The sequence below is a fragment of the Parasteatoda tepidariorum genome, chromosome 2 (genome assembly GCF_982258835.1).
Source record: "Parasteatoda tepidariorum strain Cologne lab strain chromosome 2, Ptep-v5.0, whole genome shotgun sequence".
Taxonomy (NCBI): Eukaryota; Metazoa; Arthropoda; class Arachnida; order Araneae; family Theridiidae; genus Parasteatoda; species Parasteatoda tepidariorum.
The window spans coordinates 89,226,697-89,250,899 of NC_141756.1; the positions used below are offsets into that span (position 1 = coordinate 89,226,697).

General features: G+C 29.2%; 1 protein-coding gene across 1 annotated transcript in view; it reads left to right on the forward strand.

The window, feature by feature from the left end:
• The first annotated feature begins 1,118 nt into the window (after positions 1-1,118).
• LOC107445723 (homeobox protein Nkx-2.3) overlaps positions 1,119-24,203 on the forward strand; it is a 30,235-nt gene continuing 7,150 nt past the window's right edge. The window contains exons 1-2 of the mRNA XM_016060196.4: positions 1,119-1,684; positions 4,885-5,514. Coding sequence (XP_015915682.2) covers positions 5,088-5,514 — 427 coding nt within the window. The 5' untranslated portion in view covers positions 1,119-1,684; positions 4,885-5,087. The remainder of the gene's footprint in view (positions 1,685-4,884; positions 5,515-24,203) is intronic.

Below are 24,203 nucleotides of genomic sequence, written 5' to 3' on the forward strand. Positions count from 1 at the left end.
AACTACATTTTACTAATTTGAAGGTTTACTAATTCGAATTTTTTAAATTTGAAAGTTCACTAGCACCTTAATAAAATAACGTATCACCTTATATATTTATAACAAGTTTGGTCTGCACTAAGGGAAATCTGCACTTAAATCTGCAATTTAGGAAACAATAAAAAGATGTTTAACATGATATTATTCATTAACATCACGTTAAGGAACTACTCATATTAGGTTTTACGAATTTTAACGTCATTAAAAATAAAAGATTTTTAAATATGTAAATTGTATTAAAAAAAGTGAATAACAATTTAGGAAACAATAAAAAGATGTCTAACATGATATTATTCATTAACATCACGTTAAGGAACTACTCATATTATGTTTTATGAATTTTAACGTCATTAAAAATAAAATATTTTTTAAATATGTAAATTGTATTTAAAAAAGTGGATAACAATTTAGGAAACAATAAAAAGATGTCTAACATGATATTATTCATTAACATCACGTTAATGAAATACTCATATTATGTTTTATGAATTTTAACGTCATTAGAAATAAAATATTTTTTAAATATGTAAATTGTATTAAAAAAAGTGGATAACAATTTAGGAAACAATAAAAAGATGTCTAACATGATATTATTCATTAACATCACGCTAATGAACTACTCATATTACGTTTTATGAATTTTAACGTCATTAAAAATAAAATATTTTTAAATATGTAAATTGTATTAAAAAAAAGGGGGGGGGGATTTTTTTCATCTACCTAAATTCATTAATCTGAAAGTTTACTACAATCTTAATGAAACTTTCTGCATCATACATATTTATTACAAATTTTATCTGCTCTAATGCTATTTAGGAAACAAAAGAAAAATATCTAACACGATATTATTCATTATTAACAGCTCAAAATAAGAAATCGCCAACCGAAGTGGTGCCAAATGATTGCCGGCACGGTTTAAATCATCTTCGGCGCCCATCGGTTACTTTCATCTCCGTAAAGAACCAAGAAAACGCATGCGGTTCCTTCTAACATAGCTGTTGATAGTCCAAGCCATGATTGATGTCTTTACGATAACGAAACTAAAAAGCATCCCGCCACCCTCTCCGCTTCTCTGGGAGACACCCTGATTTGTCAGTCCCGTTTAGGAGGGCGGGAGGAGATAGGCCTTCAATGTTCTGTTTAAAAAAAACTGGAAGAAAAAAAGAAGCGATTTATATGTTTTTTATTGCACAGGCGACGGAATGTATTGTTGGAGAACGGATCTAAGGGGGCATCAAGATGCAAATGAGGGCGTGGCTAGGAGGATTGTGACGTAAGAATGAAAGGGGGGGGGAGGATTATACGGCCATCGTCATTGGGTTTGTCACAGTTTAATATACCACGAGGTGGAATGAATGGTTCTTCTTCAAATGAACTTTCTGAAGAAAACGGTAAAACGTTTAGTTTAAGAAGTTGTTGCTTGATTTTGGACATAAGTGTTCGAGTGCTAAGAGACTTATGAAAGATTAATAAACTTAAGTTTGCAAATTGAGATCTAAGAAGTGTGATTGAAAAAGTTGTTGACAACTTGCACGAAGTTTTCAAACTTTTACGGGAAACTCGGAAGTTTAGAAATATTTTATTCGTGGAACTTTCTAAACTTGCATTGTATGATAAATATCAAATTTCGTAACAGATATTAAAGGTAGGTGCAGTTTATTACTAGCGCTGTTATATAATTTGTAAATTTATATTCTGATATCATTAAACGAATGGGAAATCAGTTTGATATTTTCATGTTTGACGTTACCAAGTTCCCAACATGCCTATAAAAAGTTTTGTTTACATTGTAGATGTGCTAATATTAGAAGAATAATTAAAAATTAATAATTTTGTTAAAAATATAATAATTAGACCTTTATAAACTTACCTTTTTTTTCTCGTGGAATTCTGTTATACGGTATAAAAAAAATTCCGGATCAAAGTACGACACTCAAGATGCCAGTACCGGAACCATTTTTACCGGAACATGTTACGGAATAAATAATCTGATGCACCATCATTTTTACAGTAATGATTACCGTGAAATCACTCGAATTAAATAATTAATATTCTAAATATTACGGTATAATTAGATTACGGTAAAAATAGATTTTACGGTAGAATGTTTTTAATGGATGATGCACCCAAAATGTCAGTAATTTATATCGTAATTTCATCTGGAATTTCTCTAGTGTATAAAATTGTCTTGCTAGAAAAATTAGCCAATTGCTGAAAATAAGTATATAAATTAAAAACATTTAGGCAAAATTTAGTAAGAAAATTATCAAAAATAATTATTAATATCTTAAAATTGTAATTTTTCATTTTTTTAATACTCTTAAAAACTAAACTTTTATCATTTTTCCTCAATTGTCGTCACCATCCTCAACAATTGTTGCCGAATAGTACTGATTTTAAATTAGCATTAATGAATTTCTTATTTTTTAAATAAAAATTTTTCTACTGTCATCACACAAAACTACGCATTACCTTATCATTTCACAAATAAGCATAATCAGAATGATTTTGCATCTTGATTTTCTGCGTGTAAACTTATTAAATTCATATAAACTTATTAAAAAAAGAAACTTCTCGATTTAAAATTTGATGAAAATTGATAGTGTAAACATTGATTTGTGCTAAATGTACTCGGAAAAAAAAAACATTTAATCTTATAAAAATTAGAAATATTTTGCCTTTATTTGTATATTTTAGATTATAAATTTATTTTTTCGAAAATTAAAAAATGTTGGATAGTTTATATCATTTGCGTAGTGTTTGGAACATATGGTTCAATTTTTAGATCTATCACCTCACTCCCTAATTTTACTAATGTTTATATGCAGGTCAAAATAGTACGAAATTAAATGTTATTTATTTTATACTATTTCCCTCTAGTCTGTGTTCGAAAAAAAAAAAAAAAGATAATCAAAATTCTTCAAAATCTCTGATTTATGACCCATTTCGTAAAAAAAAAAAGCAATATTTTCAAAACATTTTTTATTTTCAAAAAAATGCAATATTTGCTCTTATAAATTGAAATCTAGCCACGCATTTATATAATAGCAATCTTATCGTAATTCTAAACTCAGTAAATGTGACATATGGTATTGTACACCATGTAAAGAAGTATATGATGTTATAAAACTACAAGCTAATCAAGGAAATATGAAACATGTAAAATAACTTAAGTCTATGCCTTTTACCTTCTATCCTGTTAATATTAAATATTATTCTTATTTGTGGTTTTTAAATTCCATGGAGCTTAAAAAATTCTTAAATGAGTGCTCTTAAGGGAGTTGTTTTGCTGCACCTTTTTCTATATATAAGAAGTACTTTTAACATCTCAGTAAAAAGGAGAACCATTATCTACTAAAATATCGAATAACGTTGAAATCCTGTTTCTAATGCTTGTTTAATTAAATAAAGCCATTATGGAAGTAAGGAAAAGTGGTTAATACTGCGTGTCTATTGTGGTTGATATTGTGTGTATGCCGCCTTTACTTCCCAGACAAACTGGACTCATCGATATGAGGCTAGATCCGCTTCAAATTGCCACTAAGGATCAACTTCCGATCTTATAGTAACAGCTCGATACCTTTAATCATTGAGCAATCAATGTTTTTAAACAAAAGCTCAGAGCATTTAACTTCACTGTTAGAATTTTCATTCTTAAATTATGGTAAAATAACCGGCAGGAATCTACCCATCCGATTAACCGTAAAGTTTACGGTAAAAAACATTGTTTACATTTAAGGTTTGAGAACCTTTTTACAACTAGTATGGTTATAAAACCATGAATACAAAATATACGGTTTTTTAACCATTTACTACTCGCATGGTTTCAAAACTGTGAAACAAATTTAACTGGACCTAGAACCTAGGCTTTCTATTGGATTATGGACATTGAGGAGTGTAAGTACACTGAAAACTCTTCATGTGTTGAAGGGAATGCAGGAAATATTGGAGTGTCAACGCTGGAACTTGAACCCCCGTTATACCTCACGGCCATAATATGTATGCAGTTGTAGGAAACTAAATGGTTCCTTTAGGTGAGCTTAGTTTGTGCAATAAAATTCAGATTCTTTAACCGTATTAAGTGAACGCAGTTAATAAATGGTTTTTCTCTCAGTTAATAGTTTAATTACTATTTAATTTATAGTTATTTGACTGTTTTATTTGAATGTGATAAAATGACAATTAAATTTTTATTTAACCATTTTTTCCGAGAAATCTCTAACAGTGCCATCGATGCTTTTTAGTAAAAGCTGTAACTACTCAGCCATCGATTCTTTTAATCACAATACTTTTAACCAATGTCTCAATGCCCTTAACCACTGTGCCATCACAGAACTATGAAAGTTCTATTGTGAAAATAATATTATGGTACGGGTGTTATGAAGCTAAAGAAATAATACAATACCCCTTTAATTTGAATTAAACTTTTTATCATAATTTCTCATCGAATTTTTTATTGCTGTGCAAGTTTTAGTTTTTCGACTAGAACTAAATTTCTACATTCTAAGCTCGTATTCGCCTTATTTTAACAAATTTGAAAATAGTAATTACTCAAAGATCTGAGCTTGGGGGTGGAATAAACTTTACAGAGAACGTATAATACCTACGGAGCATTTAGTAGGCTCTATAGAGAATAGCCCTTTTGAAAATATCAAGTTGATAATCTTGTTTTAAAGAAGTAAATGAATGTAAAGCATACTTTGTGTTTCTTATGAAATAAAGCAAAACAACGTGAATAACGTCTGTACCTTTATTTGTGCTTTATTCGCGTTGCTGTGCTTTATTTCACTAACTTGTGTGATGAGAATATATTCTTCGATTTTTATAAATTTGTTTCTTCTGCAGGATCCCACACTGATTTTTTTAATAAAATATCATCTACAAACATCACTTTATATCAATGACGTGAACTTGAACGACGTCAAAACTCATTCAAAATCTATCCTCATTCAAAATTCCATCAATCTTCCATCAAATTTCGTGAGCATCCGACCAGGAAGCTGGAGTGGTGCGACGGAGGTCAGGACTTTTCTTATTCTTACCAAGCCATGCTGGCCAGTCCACAGCAGGCAGCCAGTACACCTTTCTCAGTCAAGGACATCCTCAATCTGTCAGATCAAGCAGGAATCAACCAGGCTCTGCTGTACGCGCAGAGCCTGGAAAAACTTTTTGACGACGGTATGGATGCATTTTATGTTGGAACTGGTGGAGGAACATTGGTTACGTCAGCCTCCCCTACACCGTCATACATGTTTGGAGATTTCGTCAACCAAAATTATCAACAAACTACACCTTTAACTTCTCCTCACGTCCAAAGTTTGTCAAATTTATGTCCACCATTTTCTAGTGGAAGTCCGGGTCTATTGAGTAGCGGGTATGCTAGTGGAGGAGAATACGGAGACCCCAATATGGGCTACAACAATGTTGTCCTCAGGCATTCGTCTATCTGTTCATCCACAGATTCAGAAGATAAAAGTAAGTTCAATATATTTTAATGAATGTGATCAATAATGTAAAAAGTTCCAAAATTATTGTTTTTAAAAGAGCATGGCTAGTTATTTCCAGGATTTATATGACATCTTCTGAAATAATTATGTGATTTTCATACCCATTTAATATGTTTCACCTCCTGCCACCGTAATCACAATGCACTTCTATGTCCGAATTTTCTTAATTTCTTCGACATCCTAAGACCTTAGGCAAATTTTTGAGTTTCGGTAATAAAAAAAAGTTTGCAAGAGATTTATCCGAAGAATATAGATAATAATTCATTTTCCCTACCTCTGAAATCAAACAATTTACTACAAAAACAATTTTTAAGAACGTCGAATCCTTTCAAGATTAGTTTTTTTTTTCCAATAAAAAAGATTTGGAAAGATAAATTACAACTTATGTAGATCAAATAAGGTAAAAACAACTATATTCAGGCAAAATGAAATTAAAAGATAAACTTTTTGACCAGTTGGGAGAACTGGAACATATGTAAGCCACAGTGTTTCAGACGGGACGTATATGTCCCAATTGTGGTTTCATTTGAGGGACATATTTGTCCCGGTGAGGCCAAAAGGGTTACGTAAACTCCGAGAACAGAAATAAAGGGTATTTTGAAAGGAATATTTCAAAAGTTGTTTCTGAAACTTTCACCGTCTAGAACAGAAGTGAATTACACCAAATTAAGATTACAGCGAAACATATTAAATGAATATATAATTCATTAAGATATTATATCAGTTTCAGAAACTAATAACTACGCCTTGTGTTGAGAATCCTTGCAGAAAAAGAAGTAAAAAAACTATACATACGAGGAGTCCCAAATTAATGCTGAAATGAAAAAATAATAATAATAACGTTTTCAGATATTGATCAATGTTATAGAACTCAAAAAGAGTAAAAAAGGAAACAAGTTTCTAATAGGAATGAAATGATTTGCTTTCGACTAGAATCATTGTTTAATCCTGAAATATATACGAAGTTTCAAATTCCCCTATGCTCTTATTGATTTCAATAATTATTGACGAAGTTATGAAGCCGACGTCAATAAAATTTGTTAGACTATGATTCCGGATACTATTATAAAAAAGTACGTTCTGCTTTACAAATAATATGCCATTATAAATTATACAGTTATATACTTAATTTGTAAATTGTATTTTGATTTGTAAATGTCGAAACCAAAACAATTTAGTTAAGTTCAGGAACGTATTTAAAAGAATGTATGCATCATTTTTAAAATTTTTCTAGCCTTTGAATATTCTCTAAGGAATCGTTTTGTAATAAAATGTTTTTAGGTATGCTAGTGCGCAAGTAATACATTCATATATCTACCTCTCTTCCTCATAATTTTAGCAAGTAACAATGTAACACTAACTTACATTGTTAGTTGTTAACTAGCAATGTAACAACAACTAACTTAGTTGAAGATTACGTAAAGGAATTTTATGCATCATTTGTAATAGCTTTCTAGTTCTTATATATGTTCATATCTATCACATTTTTTTAAATGGTTCTGCACAATTTCAGTATTTTGTACAAATATATTAGTTACAATTTAAAATTTATTTCTTCAACAGTTATGCTATAATATAAAGTGTAATTTTAATTAAAATACCTTCAGTTTTTATAGTGCGTAACATTAATAGAATTATGTTATTTCAAATTAACTTTTACTTAGTTATAACATTAATACATTTTTAGGATTTTAACTCAATATAAATCGCATTTGGAATCGTAAAGTTCTTCGAAATACTCAAAATCGGAGTTGGAGGCGAATATTTCAACAAAAATCGGACTTGGAATCGAAAAAGGGTTCTTTGTAGTCGGAATAGAAATCCAACTGTTCAACAAAAATCGGATTTGGAATCGGAAAAGAGTTCTCCAAAATGTTCTGAGTCGGATTTCGAGTCGAACATCTCAACAAGCAATACATTGGACAGTCCATTAGAGAGCAACCTGTATATGAATGTATCTTTTCTTGATGTCCAAATAATTAACAAATCATTCTAATAAAATTTTAATATCATGATTGATCTGGTTTTTCATGATAAATATTTCTTAAAAATTATGTTTAATTAGAATTAACTTATGCTAAAAAATTATGTGAAAAAATATGTTTCGATTCGCTCATGAAATTCGCGAGATATAGGGAAATACGCAAAAAAAAAGGAAATTATCATTAAGTAGTCCAAAATTTTGACCGCTTTACTGGCCTAATTATTGGGACAATATTTTTCAGATTGCGGGAGCTCCCTAAATTTTGAAAATGAAAAATCTAAATCTGACAGGAAAAAAAAGTAAGTTCATTCAGTAAAAGCATCACGATTTTGTGTCTGATTTCGTAATTTAAAATATCGTCTGCACTAATTAATCAGCATTTTAAACCATTAAGATTGAGTCCTGGTTTGAAAGTTTGATCATTAAATGAAAAGTTATTCAAGTTTTTTCCTTTTGCGCTATTTTTATGACATGATGAAATAACTGGTTATAATAACAGTCTTTCAAACAGCCTTCATTTGCATGACGTGAAATTTTACAGTCATGTTTAAATTATTAACTGATAAACTCTAAAAGAATTTAAAAACAAAAAAAATGACAATCTATCATTAGATCAGTAGTTTTTCACGCTAAACATAGTAATCTTTAAATCACAATCACTCATCGCATCACAAATTTATGAAAAATACTCGCGTTAACTTACTTATCGCCTTTATGAGTTTCATCATTTTTTACATGGAGAAAAAAATTCTGGTAAAATTACCGTAATGTAGGGTAATGACAGTTCTGGTAAAAAAAAACTATAATTATAGTTCATAAAAGCAAAATAAGGTACAAGGTAAAGGAACCATTCATTTGAAAATTTTTTCAATGATTTATAGAAAATTCTGGTTTTATAAATTATCGCTCTTTACCACACATTTAGTAACAGATGCAAAACTGGGAAGTAAATTTAACCAAATGGTTTTTTATGCCAAGCTTTAAAGTATCGTAATGAAATTACAAATTTTCCCACATTTACTAAATTTTATAACACATTATGAAACCATATTTGATTAATTTTACAAAAATCAACACCGAAACGCTTAAATAAAAATTACCAAGCTTTTTTGGTGTACCCATTGAGAAAGAAACGTGGTAAATTTTATCAATTTTACCGATATATTTTTCAACCATACGAAACCATATTCATAAATGAAAAATTTTTAAATGCGTATTGAGAAAATATTTATAGCATTCCCAAATTTTAAGAAAGTGTCCCTTTTTGTTTGTATTTGTGTAAATTATTTTGCAAATTTTTAGTTTTTTTAGTTCAAAATTTGTTTTTGTATTTTTCAAATACTTAAAATCCTCTACGAAAGCAAATTTCTCTCAATACTTGGTCGAGGTGCTTCGTCGTCGTCGTAAAGTGAAAATTAGGTTGTCTGTTCGATAGTTTTGAAATAAAATAAAAATACTCGAAGCCTAGTCACGGTGGCTAAGGTGATATTGAATTCGTCTCCCAATGATTTGACCCAGGTTTGAATTCCAGCAATAGCTGGTTGATACTTATTCTGCTTCCGGTTCGTACCGACCACAATTCTAACGTAAAATGTCCTGAGAAGTAGACGAATGCTGGGTTAGAGCCTCCTTGCCATCGTGCTAACCTTGGGAGGTTTTCATGGTTTTCCCCTCCGCAAATGCGCGTAGTCCCATCAAAAAGTCCCATATGAAGGCTAGTATGTTCCAATCCTTGATCCAGGAGTTCCTTTATCTTCTGGGTTGGGTTCGAAATTACAAGTATACTGAGTTGAACATTGATAATCGTAAACTCAGAATAGGGCGGCCTATTGACGATAAATTAGCTTTGCCGCTTTTAAACCAATATTTACTGTGACTTCGATAATGATAATTTAGGTTTTAATCTCTTTTTAAATGTTAATTTATGATTTTTGACATTTAAGTATTCGAACTTTTTTGAAAATGAAAATTTGCATGGTTTTCACCGGTTAATAAAAAAATGTTTAAAACTGACATTTTATATGGCTCGGCAACTTTTTACTGCAGTAATAAATTAAATTATGTGATACAAATTCTGCTATAATCATGACGCAATTATAAAAAAATACATGCAATATTATCATTTTCTGCAAACGTTTATAAACAAAACATTAATGTAATTTCTGGGGGATATTTGAGGTAATTTCGTTGTTAGTTTTGTTTTTGACTAAATTTATTTTCCAAAATTAAAATTTTTATATGAAATTGCTGCCGTTTTAGTTTAAACTTTACTAAAGTTCAATTGTAAGATACTTCCTAAATACTTTAAACTGATCATACTTTTACTTAATACTTTTACATAAATACTTTTACTTAATCAAACTTCATTTTAGTAAAAAAAAAATTTCTTGAAATATTTTCCTGCTCAGGCAAAAATAAAATATTGAAAAATTTCAAATACCATTGCTATATAGTTAACATTTTTTATATATTTTGATATTACCAAATAACAATTAGACTACTTTTATTATTAATTCTATACCAGAGCTAAGGATGTGAAATCGGGACATTTTTACTTCTCCGTGAAAAGACCGTAGAGATCTTTATATGATAAAGAACTCGAAAAAAATCTTGTAAAATTTTAATCAATATTTAGAGGATGTGTTTAAAAAAATATTAATCACAATAAAATACGTAGAGAAGATGTACAATGCACAAGGAGAAAAAGTAAGCACTTTGAATAAGTTCGAAAGAGTAACCGTAGTATATGCTAAATAAATAGTGCTGGCGAAATTTTAAGTTACAAAATCAGACACGAAAACGTACTTTCTCTGAATAAATAAACGGATTTTTATTCTAAATTCTCAAAATATGATGGGTCACCTCACTCTGAAAGCTTGGACAGGAGAGTGGTCAAAAGTTTGGGCTTAATAATAATAACTTTACTTTTTGCGTATTTCACCTTATCACGGAGAATTTAAGTGAATCAAATAATTTTTGCGCTCAATTATGAAATTTGTTTATCAAAAGATAATTCCACAAAAACTATAATTTTTATATATATTTATTATTTGATTTATTAATGCTATAAAAAAACTAAATTCTAGGGCATATAAACTTTTACTTAAATTTAAAATACGTAATTTTTTATAGAAAAATACAAAATGTGAGCGAAATTGGATTAATATTTCTTGAAAAATTATATTTTAAATGAACGACTAAATTTTAAATGCTTGAAATCCTATTACTCAGAAACCATTCGATCATTTAATTTTTTTTTTCGCAATTTAAAATCACATACGTTATACGCTATGTTAAAGTTTGTGTGGTAAGAATATTAAATGTTTTCAACTATTAATGTATAAAATAATAGAAAATAATAAATAATTATTAAAAGGAATTTTTTGCATTTAATTATCTTTAGATAAACCAATTTTATAATTGCATGCTGTAATTTTTCTACTCGCTTAGAAAATGTAGCGATCTATGCGAAAAGTAAAATTAACAGTTAGGGCTCCAAACTTTCAACTACTCACTTGTCTGAATTATTGGAATCATCTTTTCCAGAATGCTGCTACCCTCCTCCAAATTCTAGAATCCGAATCTGTCACAAAAAGGCATAATTATGCTTAAAAAGGGCGTTTAACATGCGATTTCATAGCTTAAATTATCGCTTACTCTAATTAATTAATTTATTTTAGGTAAGGCTTTCAAACCTACCTACTACCTACCATTAACCTACTGCGTGAAAATCCAATTATTAGATCATAAGTTATTGTATGTGTACATTTTTTTTTTTTGCTCACTGAACGTTACTGAATTGTATGCTCAATTCTTAATTCTTGTTTTATGTTATAATTTTGTTTAATATTTCTTTGGCTTTTACGTTTATATATGAAAGAAATTAATTTATATGCAATCAGAAACTAGACAGTAATATTTATAGATTTAATATTAACCAGTTGTTATAAATACTTATTGAGTTACATTAAAAATGATGTTCCCCAACTCTTATGTAGGTTAGGGAAAATTACATTCATTTTATTTTAATATTAGAATTCATAAACTATTTTGACAGAATATTTTCAAAATCAGGCATTTTTATATCGTATTTTATTCGACAAAATTCTTGTTTTATATTATAATTTTTTTTCATATTTCACTGGCTCTTACATTCATATATGAAAGAAATTAATTTATATACAATCAGAAACTAGACAGTAATATTTATAGATTTAATATTAACCAGTTGTCATAAATACTTATTGAGTTACATTTAAAATGATGTTTCCGAACTCTTATGTAGGTTAGGGAAACTTACATTCATTTTTTTTAATATTAAAATTTATAAACTATTTTGACAGAATATTTTCAAAATCAGACATTTTTATATCTTATTTTATTCGACAAAAATTTCCCTAAAATTAAGAAAAAATAAGAACAGAGATTTTTTTTTAAGATTATTTTTAAGCAATAGATTTTCTTTAACTCTTTCAAGCTTTCAGTTCTAAGTTTCCGTTTTTTTGTAATAAAAAAAAACAAAAATACAAAAAAAGTTTTAAAAAATTTACAAGAAAAATAACAACTTTGTAACACTGCAAAATAAGTGTGGATTAACGGGAGAACAGTTTATGAAGAATTTATGTCACAGTTATGTCACAGAAATGACAATTGGATCTCAATCAGTAGCACTCTGAGGATTATTAAATTTCGACAAATTAATAACATCAAGTACTTTGAACCATTATACATAATATATACACAGAAGAGCCATTACATTATGACCACCCTCCATCTATAACCATGGGCTCTCCCAGGTTTTCATGGTTTCTCGCCCAGGAACAATGCTTTCATGGGGCACATTAGGACCCATAATCCTCATAGAACAATCCCTGACGTCTGTAAGCTACTTCATAGTTGCAGACCAGGTTCACCTATTCATGGCAACAGTTTTTCCTGCTGGGGATGGTGTTTACCAACAGGATAATGCATCATGTTATAAGGGTCAAATCGTCATGGATTGGTTCGAGGAACATTCCAGTGACTTTCAAGTCATGTCTTGGCCTCCAAATCCACCTGACCTTAATCCAATGGAGCATTTGTGGTCCTACTTGGAAAACCAAATTTGTGCTGCCACGCTACCCCCTCGCAATGTGAGGGAATTGCAGGACCAGTTGGTGAGCGCTTGGTACCAGATACCGCAAACTACCTATCAGCACCTTGTGGAATCAATGCCACTGTGGCTGCTAGCAGTTTTGAGGGCTAAAGGTGGTCCTACATGTTATTAGCAGGGTGGTCATAATGTGATGGCTCTTCGATGTATATTGGATTAGTATTTTTCTAATAAAAGATGGATGCAATTTTTCTTATTACTTGAGTTTCAAGATACAGCAATCTAAACTAAACAATCTGTGGTATTTCATTTCTTCTCGGAGAAGAAAAGAATATTGTCAGAACTACCAGAATATGGTAACATTTACCATGTTTCTGATCTATGAAAACACCAAAAAGCTTGTTTCTTTTTACAGAGATGCTTTGGTAATGATTTTTGTAAAATTAACAATAAAATATAGTTTTATAATCTGTGATATAATTTGATAATTTTATTATGATACCTTAGCATGGCATAAAAACTATTTCCATGGTTAAATTTACTTTTCAGTTTTGTACTTTTTACTAAATGTGAAGTAATAAGAGCTATAAGTTTGAAAACAAGAATTTCCGGTAAATTGCTACCATATGAACGGTAAAATTACCAAATGAATACCGTATTTTGATTTCATTAAGAGAACTTTTTTTCTCGAAATGCCATTATCATACAGGACGGTAATTTTACCATAATTCTCCCCTGTGTATGTTTTATATGGGGAAAAAATGATACAGTTATTCTAATTACTTTAGTTTTAAGATAAAATCAAACATTTTGTGACATTATATTTTTTTAAATTTTAATGTCTAGTTGTGTTCACAAGTTCTCGTTCGAAAAGAGACTATTTTCACGTGACCATATGACCGCCCTTTGCTTTTTATTATCAGTTGTTAATGCACATTCCCATTCTGCGTAAAGAAAAAATAGCGTTAAATTACAATGACCTTCAAGTTACATCATTTTTATCATAATCGTTGAGTTTTCAAGTTCATTTCGTCTGAAAAGTTAAAAATAATTTGGGACCGTGCATAAAATTTAAAGCTTCACAAGTTTAGTTAGTTAGTTTGGTTTATTAAGTTAAAATGTATAATTATGCATAACTTTAAAAAAATTTTAATACATACACCTATAATGGATAGGAAGAATTTCGAGAAATGTGTCCAACTGATTTAAATCAGAACTATAACTATTAATTGTGACTTAACTTAAATATTGATTGTGACTCAAGATGGGAACAAATAGTTAAATTTATGGGGTTATTTTATATGCTGTGAATAAACAAGATCAATTTGTGGTATTTTTTTCATTCATTAAATTCTTTTACAAAATTTTCGTTTGATGTGAATACAATTCGCAAACTATTTTCAATACAATGTTTGATGTGAATACAATTCGCAAACTACTTTTAATACAATGTTTGATGTGAATATAATTCGCAAAATATTTTCAATACAATGTTTGATGTGAATGCAATTCGCAAACTATTTTCAATACAATGTTTGATGTGAATACAATTCGCAAACTATTTTCAATACAATGTTTGATGCGAATGCAATTCGCCCTGTCGAAATCATTCCGCTTTTCACAAAATTCATTTCTACTGATAAATCTAGTAAAAAACGGAACAGTTTCGGAAGTTCGATTGCGTACATTTTTCTATCCGACATTTATCAAACTCACCTCTTTTTCAATGAAATTATTTAATTATTGTTTTTAATAAACGGGGAAATTAATTATTGAAATACTTTTGAATTTAGTTTTAAAATCTTCGCTTAACGCGAGTATATTTTCCCTCTTTATAAAATCAATTATTTTTTGAAAAACAACGAAGTTTTCTAAATGATGCCGTTTTTTTTCCGGAATTCATCACAGAAGAAAAATTCTGTGAAAAACTGAATGGTTTCAGCAACGTAATTGCTTCTTTATTTACGTAATATAAGAACGGAATCTTCCTTTCTTCAACGCAATTATTGTATTTCGTCATAATTTTCGTTCCATTTTTCATCTAAGTGTTTCTTGGTAAATCTCTAACCTTGAATTTCAGATATTCCTAGAATAGTTTTCTGACATGTTCTATCGTTGATCAAATATTAAAATTTAGAGCATAATCTAAACACTTTAATTTTATTGAATCGTAAAGCACTCAACGAGTATTACAAATGAAAACAAATAAATAAAAAAATCAGTTACAAACTTACCAAAATAGTAAAGATATTTCTTCAACTAAAATAGAGTCGTAATGTCTCAAAAATATTGATTTATAATCCTTATATAAAGCCTTATGTTTCTATAATCTTTTATAAAGGTGACATGCACGTGTTGTTTGACTTTTAATGGGTACTTAAAATTATATAGTCAGTCAGTTTTAGGAATTAAAGAAATTACTGCACTTTCGCGAATAAAACTCTCACTTTTGATGATTTCGCAATCCTTGGGCAGTATTTCGTTAATTTTGAGAATCATTTCGTCACGAAAAAACGTGATTTGTGGCGAAACGTGAACTCCCAAATAAATGACGAAAATGTTTAATCAACTCGAAATCGCATCATAGTGCAATGTAGTAGAATGACGAAACTAGAATTAAGTCTAGGCAATCGAAAATAAAGGGACGACTTAATCCGACACGCATGTATGGTGGTCAAGGTGGATCTCGTGCCAGAGATGCAGATAACATTGAGATATAAATAACATCTTCTTACAATCCAGTAATCTGCTTTAATAACTCACAATCAAGAACTCTAAATCAACAGACTAAGTAATGTCAATTTTTTTTAATCAAAAATCAATTTAAAAAACAAATTATTATTTTTTTTGTCAAACCTAAATTTTGAAAGCTTTCGTGTTCAAAACAAATTAAACAAAATCTTTAAATTATTAAATGCTTTATGAATAATAATGCATTATTATAACAATTAATGCATTATTATTTTGATTGTACGGTTTATTAAAAGGAAGTGAAATTATACAATTTTTTTGTACTATGCCTGAGCACAAGTATCCTTCTTACATTTTAAGCTCTAACTAATTTTATAAATTAAGTTTAATTTGCATGTTATATTTATTTCTTTTAAAACATTCTCAACTTACAAATTGTAAAATGCAAAAATTTTTATAACTCTGCTTATGCACATAAAGTTTTATCGGGATTCTGTCTTAAAAAAAATTCTATGAAAAAAAATCACCCTGAATAACTTTTGTTCTAATGATTGGATATTCGAGCAATAAATACTAATCTAAATGAATTATAAGGAAGATCTCAAACTTACCAATTAATCAGAGCTAACTTTTAATTTAGTAACAGAAACAGGCACAAAACAGTATTTTCTATGAATAAACCTGCTTTTTATGATAGATTTGGAATTTACCCTCAAAATATGGGTAGTAGCCTCAAAATGTATGTTAGTAGACATAAAAATATGAGTCGTAGCCATAAGTATTATTTCAATAGTTAAGTCAGCAGAGCAGGGGAAAGTATTTCGTTCACTGAGTATTTCACTGTATCTCTGAAATTTTTAAAAAGAATTGAAGGAGTTTTAAATGAAATGATAATATACGTATATACAATGAGAATTCTATTTAAAAATATTTTTAGAGTGATGTCTTTTTATTTTCTTTGAGTACGTATCATCCGTGCGAAATCTGAATCGATGTTGTACAAAATATTTCTCGGTGTTGTACAAAATATTATATACCCTTGTACAAAATATTTCTCGTTAAAAATTCTCACAAACATAAATAAAACCGAAGACATAAAAGAATAAAATTCCCCCTACAGATCGGCTTCATTTTATCATAAATGTATCGTTAATGAATAATCGATCTCGGTAAAAATCAAGTTTACATATACATATTTAAAATGAAGTTTACATAAACATGTTTAATCTGAAATAAAGTATAGTTTACCCGAAAAACATCCGTCACTTCATACAAACTGCTGCATTTTTTTTATCCTTAACAAAAAGTTTATTTCACGGATAAAAAATGAAATATTAGAATTGGAAACTGAAAAGTGTATCGGAATCATAAACTGACAGATGCAAGTTAATACTATAAGTAATTTCCAGGTAACCACGCCAAAATCATAGCCTTACTTTTGTACAAGAAGTCTCACTCTAAAAATTTAAATAAACATAAAGGCATAAAAGAAAAAGCAATCCTACCTATGGAATCTTCATAAATGTGTATTCAAGGAATAATCCATATTGGTACGAACATAGTATCCAGAAAGTTATGTCACGAGGAAAAGTGTAGTTAATCCACAGGTTGCTCAACACCTTACGCTTCATGCTGAACTTTCCACCAGAATGGCAAGCTCTGAATCAACATTTTTTTACTTTTTAACTGCTCTAGTTAATAAAATTCATGCAAGAGTTATGGCTACTTGTGATCTTACAAGTGGCTAGAACTACAACCCTCTTAAAATTTAGAAGTATCCTACAAAGAATGATCATAGGTTTTGAAGAATCTTCTCGTAGAAGAAGAGACACTTGAATCTTCAGTGGCCTTCTTCAAATGTTGGATGAATTTGCCAACAGGTTGTCGAGGACCTATTTTTATTATGGTTCTGAGTATGGGACTTATAGAAGTAATAAAATTTTCAGTCTTAGCTAAGTGAAGATGGTTATTAAAACTGTAACCTAGCAACAACTTTGAAAAAAAAATGTGCTTACAAAAATGTTTTAATTGGCTTAGAAGATAATTATCAAGCCCTAACTTAAAGCTCAAAATGTTTTTGAAGTATTTCTCTTATGAAAATAAGAATTTTATGTGGCGGGTAAACAACTGAACCACTTTGGTTTTGAAATTTTCAACAGACCACTATTAAGAATCCATAGTCACACTTGAGAAGAAAGTCAGTCATATGTCCATTAAAAACATAGAGTCGAAAAAATTTATTAGCTTTTCGAAAAATAAGGTATCAATTTGATTTAGTAAATAATAATTTCATTATTATGCGTAAAAGAAATATATTATTTTGCGACCTGTCTTACAAGAAAAACATATAAGATGTCACTCATAAAATCAAGACGTGTTTTACTTTATTAATACTTCCAATCATACTTAAACAAATGGAAGCTCTGGTTTATGCAAAATGGTCTGTTCTGCTGTGTTTGATATAATGTATATTTGAAAATGGATTTATTTTATGAAACTAATTTAAATATATCGCTGACTTTTTTCAAACATTGCATTCAAACTCAGTTCTATGTGAATGTCACATTGTTAAAAGGAAACGTGTTGCAGTATTTGTTAATTAAGTTTGTGACAAACAAACGCGTCTTTACCTAATGTGACATGAAATTAATGGAGAAAAAGTATTAATATAAAATATATCTATACTAAATATATTCATACATTACATTAATTTATTCTTTCTTCCATACATTTCATTTCTAACACAAAATTCATCATAGTTGGTGAGGGATACTTAGAATATCACAAAAACTTGGGAATTTGTTGTTACTTATGGTCCATGTCCACTAAATGGCAATTTGATTTGATATTGTAATCTGGTGTTACCATGTATAATTATTTGCGGCTTTGTCATATCAACAATCTATGAAATCTACGATTACACTAAGAAAAAAAGTATGCTTAAAATTACCAGAATATGGTCAAATTTACTGTGTTTCTAGTTCTATGGGAACCCCAGAAAGATGGGTGAGTTTTACCGAAACGTTTTGGCAATGATTTTGGCAATTAACAATAAAATATAGTTTTGTAATAGATAGTAAAATTTGGTAAGTGTAATTGGTAAAAGGTTAATAGGGAAATGGCTAATAGGTAAATGGTTAATTGGTTAATGGTAATTTGGTTTGGTATTTGGAGCCTTGCGTAAAAATCATTTATTCAGTTAAATTTACTTTTCAATATTTTATTTTTTGCTAAATATGTGGTTATAAGAACTATAATTTTGAACTCCAGAATTTCCTGCAAACCGTTACCATATGAATGGAAAACTTACCAAATGAATGGTTTATGTAAATACAGTATACTTTGGCTTTAATTACGGGAATTATAGTTTTTTTTTTACCATAAATGTCATTATCATACACATGGTAGTTTTACACAATTTTTTTTGCCAAATCGATTTATATTTTAAACCTCATTTTTAACGCATACACTCAATTAGTTCTCAGTTACCAATTCAAAAAAAATAATGGTTTTATGACAAAATTTAGAGTGAATTTTATTTTACTGAATTTTACTTTTTCTAACATGTTTTAGTGACATAAATATAAGTGATATCATTATAAAAAAGTCATAACACAATTTATTACTTAAATATTAGTAAAAATACTCAATATTGCGTGTTTTCAATCAAAACACTGAAATTTTCAGCAAATTTATAATAAATGTTTTTTAATTATCATTGTAAAATGTAAACAATAATTTGAGTAATTTATTTTTTAAATTCTTTTATATTCAATACATTTTAACGAAAATACATTTTAATGGGTTTTTCTATCACTATTATACATTTTGGAGCATGAGGAACCATAATATCAATCAAATTTACTGCAACTTTAAAATGGTGCTAAGTTGAACCATATTATCATGCTTCTTAAAATTAATTACTCCACCCTATGGTTCAACTTGAACAATACCAAATAACTTTTCAAGTGTCTAAACATGTTCATAGAACCGAAATTATAGTACTTCGATTTATGAACTTTCACTCGTGCTTTTACGTCTTCATAGCACAAACTCAACATTGAACAAGTTTTAATTTAGCGCGTTATAATGGTTACTGCAAGTTGTTACAGAACTATATTGTTTATCTGAATTGTATTGTTAAGTTATCACCCTGAATAACTTTTGTTCCAATAATCAGATTTTCACTTACTGTAAACCAATCTTGATAGTTTCAAAGTTTATCTTCAAATATGCAAACTGATTAGTAATAACCAAAAAGGTTTAAGTATATTTTGTGCCATGAAGACTAAAAAAAAAAAAAAAAAAAAACGAAAAGCACGAGTGAAAGTTCATAAATCGAAGTACTATAATTTCGGTTCTATGAACATGTTTAGACACTTGAAATGTTATTTGGTATTCAGACAAACGAAACGATTAAAAAAACGAAACGAAACGATTAAAAAAAAAAAAAAACGAAAAGCACGAGTGAAAGTTCATAAATCGAAGTACTATAATTTCGGTTCTATGAACATGTTTAGACACTTGAAATGTTATTTGGTATTCAGACAAACGAAACGATTAAAAAAACGAAACGATTAAAAAAAAAAAACGAAAAGCACGAGTGAAAGTTCATAAATCGAAGTACTATAATTTCGGTTCTATGAACATGTTTAGACACTTGAAATGTTATTTGGTATTCAGACAAACGAAACGATTAAAAAAACGAAACGAAACGATTAAAAAAAAAACGAAAAGCACGAGTGAAAGTTCATAAATCGAAGTACTATAATTTCGGTTCTATGAACATGTTTAGACACTTGAAATGTTATTTGGAATTCAGACAAACGAAACGATTAAAAAAACGAAACGAAACGATTAAAAAAAAAAAAAAAACGAAAAGCACGAGTGAAAGTTCATAAATCGAAGTACTATAATTTCGGTTCTATGAACATGTTTAGACACTTGAAATGTTATTTGGTATTCAGACAAACGAAACGATTAAAAAAACGAAACGAAACGATTAAAAAAAAAAAAAACGAAAAGCACGAGTGAAAGTTCATAAATCGAAGTATTATAATTTCGGTTCTATGAACATGTTTAGACACTTAAAAAGTTATTTGGTATTCAGACAGATATTGAGGAAGGTTTCTGTTCACAGAATGAATAACTATAGTATGCCCATTAGGTTTTTTTATTTATGCTTCATTCACGTTTTATTATGCTTCATTATGCTTTTTTATTTATGCTTCATTGTTTTTTTCTTAAATAGTAATGCACTTCAAAAAAATTCTGGATTAAATTATGGTAAGAAATACTAGCACCCAGAGCGCAGCTTCCATAAAATTCATTTTTATTGTAAAATTTTATGTCGTAATTTTTACCATAATATTTATTTAATTACACTAATGCATTAATTTTACAGTAAATACTGTAAGTAAAAATTACGGTTAGTAAGACATTTTCTTTCCGCAAAGTTTAATGGTTAAAAGTACTGGCAACTTGAGTACTTATTATAGTAATTTGAAACGGAATTTTTACAGTGTAATTATTAAATTGTTTACGTACTTTCTGTGTATAAATGTGCCCTTTTATTGGGACTTGGATTCGAGAACATAAAAATTAGGGAGGCAAAGAGCAATCTAAAAAGTATTATCCCAATAGTTCAGCACGATTAGTACTTCTCTCGAAAATATTGAAAACTGATATCAATTTTCCAGAAATTTCTCAATATTAGGTTTCACTTTAGAACAGAAAATTCAACGTTTTATCCATACAATAAATACTTTATTTTGAGTTTATAAAATATTCTGTAGCTTCTAGTAGAATAAAATAAGATCTTTAATATTAATATATTAATTCTTTTTAAAATTTTTTACATGCGGGCAAAGGATTCAGTCAGGATAGCGATTAAAAATTTGATCCCTTTAAAATCAACTTTACTTTTTGCGCATTTCACGATATCTCTACAACTATTTAAGAAGAGCGAAAAAATGCTTACACACAATTACTCAAAGATATCACAATGCAAAAAATGATTCAAAATATCTCTTTTAATTTTATCTAAAAATAGTAAGAAATTTTTTAAAATGTCAGGCATATAAATTTTAACATCATTTTAAACATTTAATTTTTAATTACGCAAATTTAAAACTTTAATGAAATTAGTTGAATAAGTTTTGAGAAACTATAATTCATTAATTTGACATTTTTTGAAATTGTATAATTAAGACCAACTGTTTGACCGATTTTGGTCAGATTTTGTATTTTGCCATTTAAAAATAAATAGTTTAAAAAGATGCTAAATAAATTATTTAATAAATCAACTTTTTCTCCGTTTATTATTAAAGAAGATAATACGAAATAATAAATAACTATTAATCATATCAATTTTTTCCCTTCAGATAAAGGAATTTTATAATCGTAAACAAAAAAATCTGATTCATTGTAAGAGTTTCAGATTTCCGATAAAATACGCAAAAAGTCAAATAACATTAAAAGGACCAAATTTTTAATAGAACTTTTTACAAAACTATTAGAATCAATCACATTTTACAGTTTGCAGCTACCCTACACATTTTGACAATTTAAAATCCAAATCTCTTAAAAAAACCTTAATTGAAAAAAATATGATTGTTATATGTGATTCTGTCACTTTAAAATAATTAACTCTAATTAATTAGCATATTTGCAGTTGAATATTTGAACCATTGAGATTGGTTTTTAATACGAGATGTAACAATTATTAGAACGTAAGTTTTTCTTTCAGGATTAGATGTGTTTTTTTCATCTTTTTTTGTTACTGTACCAGTATGACAAAGTACAATGTTGAATCATTTTTTTCCCTTTGTTGTTACTGTACCAAAATGACCGAGTTCAATGTAAATTTTTTTTTCTGAGAGTATAACACAAAATTATTAATAAATTTCGGATGTTGTTTAAAAATATTACCATTAAAAATTTAAAAGCACTTCGATGATAAATAAGAATCGATTGAGGGGAAAATATAATCAAAATGACGTAATACAATATAAATTACTATAAATTAATCATATGAGTTTTATCCGTGAAATATTTAAACACATTAGTTTTTCAAATAACTGAGTTAAAAAAACTTGAATGTGCTCTCTAAAAAAAAATCAACGCACCAGGAAGGAGTTGAAACGAAAATTGGTGGATAGGGAGACAATGTACAGAATAGTAAATGATTACAATTTCAGAACAATTGAATAATTTATTACAGAGTTACAGTAACAAGTTTAATAAGGTGTTGACCCGCCTCCAGCCTGTATACAAGCTGCCACACGGCGTGGTATAGACCGATAAAGCTCCCGGATGATCTCTTGCGGTATTTCGTGCCAAATTCGATCCAATTGTCGAACGAGGTCATCAATATTCCGTGCCAGATGCAATCGCCTTCCCATCATATCCCAGACATGCTCGATGGGAGAGAGATCTGGTGATCTGGCAGGCCAAGGAAGAGTTTGACAAGCTTGCAGACAGTTCATAGCAACACGTGCCGTATGTGGTTTGGCATTGTCCTGCTGAAAAACCAGCCCAGGGCGCTGCAAAAGGAACGGTAGCAAAACAGGTCTTAGGATGTCGTCGACGTAACTCTGTGCAGTAAGTGTACCTCTAATGACGACCAAAGGGGTCCGGCTGTCAAAGGAAATGGCACCCCAGACCATAATGCCTTGTTGAGGGCCGGTGTGGTGTGCAATAGTGAAGGCAGGATCCCCCCTCTGCCCTGTGCGTCTCCAAACACGTCTTCGATGATCGTCAGGACACAGTTGGAAGCGGGATTCGTCGCTAAAGACTATACGTCCCCAGTCGGCATCATTCCAGCCTGATCTAGCGTCGATTTTGCGCGTCTTAGTGCGTTCTTGGTGCGTCGATTTTTTTTGTTATAGAGTGTATTTAAAGCATTTTTAAATACATTGCATTACATTTAAAAATTTAACGAAAACTAAAATGCGTTTGGATAAATTTAAATGCATTAAAATTTAAACATTCAAATTTAAAAAAAAAAAAAAAGAATTCTAAGTATCGTCTAGTGAAAAGTAATTCCGTTGATATATCTTTCACAGTTTTCGTTCGCTTTTTCAAATTTTTATCCAACCATAATGTCAGCAAATGTTCAATCTGATTGAAACTGCCTTCAAATGTATACTAAAAGCATTATCGGTTCCGAAAAATCCTAATACACTGCATTACATTAAAATTTTAAATACATTGCATTACATTTAAAAATTTAACGAAAACTAAAATGCGTTTGGATAAATTTAAATGCATTAAAATTTAAACATTCAAATTTAAAAAAGAAAAGAATTCTAAGTATCGTCTAGTGAAAAGTAATTCCGTTGATATTTCTTTCACAGTTTTCTTTCGCTTTTTCAAATTTTTATCAAACCATAATGTCAGCAAATGTTCAATCTGATTAAAACCGCCTTCAAATGTATACTAAAAGCATTATCGGTTCCGAAAAATCATATCTAGAATGATTATAATTTGACCCAGATATTCAGCTATCTGAAAGAACGGACTACTGCTTACGTTTTTTACACTATGACTTTATCCTTACTATCAAATGTGTTGAAAAAAATGTAGTCCTGAGTTATTTTAACAAAATTTATTTATCAGTTTTTAATTATAAAGAATTTTTCCGGATAGCCTTGAAAAAAATGAAACGGTCATTTTGTAATGAACTAAAAATATTTATTAAGTTTTAAATAATACCTCCTAGGAAGACTATAGTTTAATTAAATCCACATTTTTGTTGTTATGGCACTTATTGAAAATAAAACTAGATCATTTATATTTTTGTATTTCAAACGATAAGTGCTATACGGAGAGTATGGAAAATGTCTGGTCACATTTTAAAGGGGGATAGAAGAGATAAATATAATTGGTT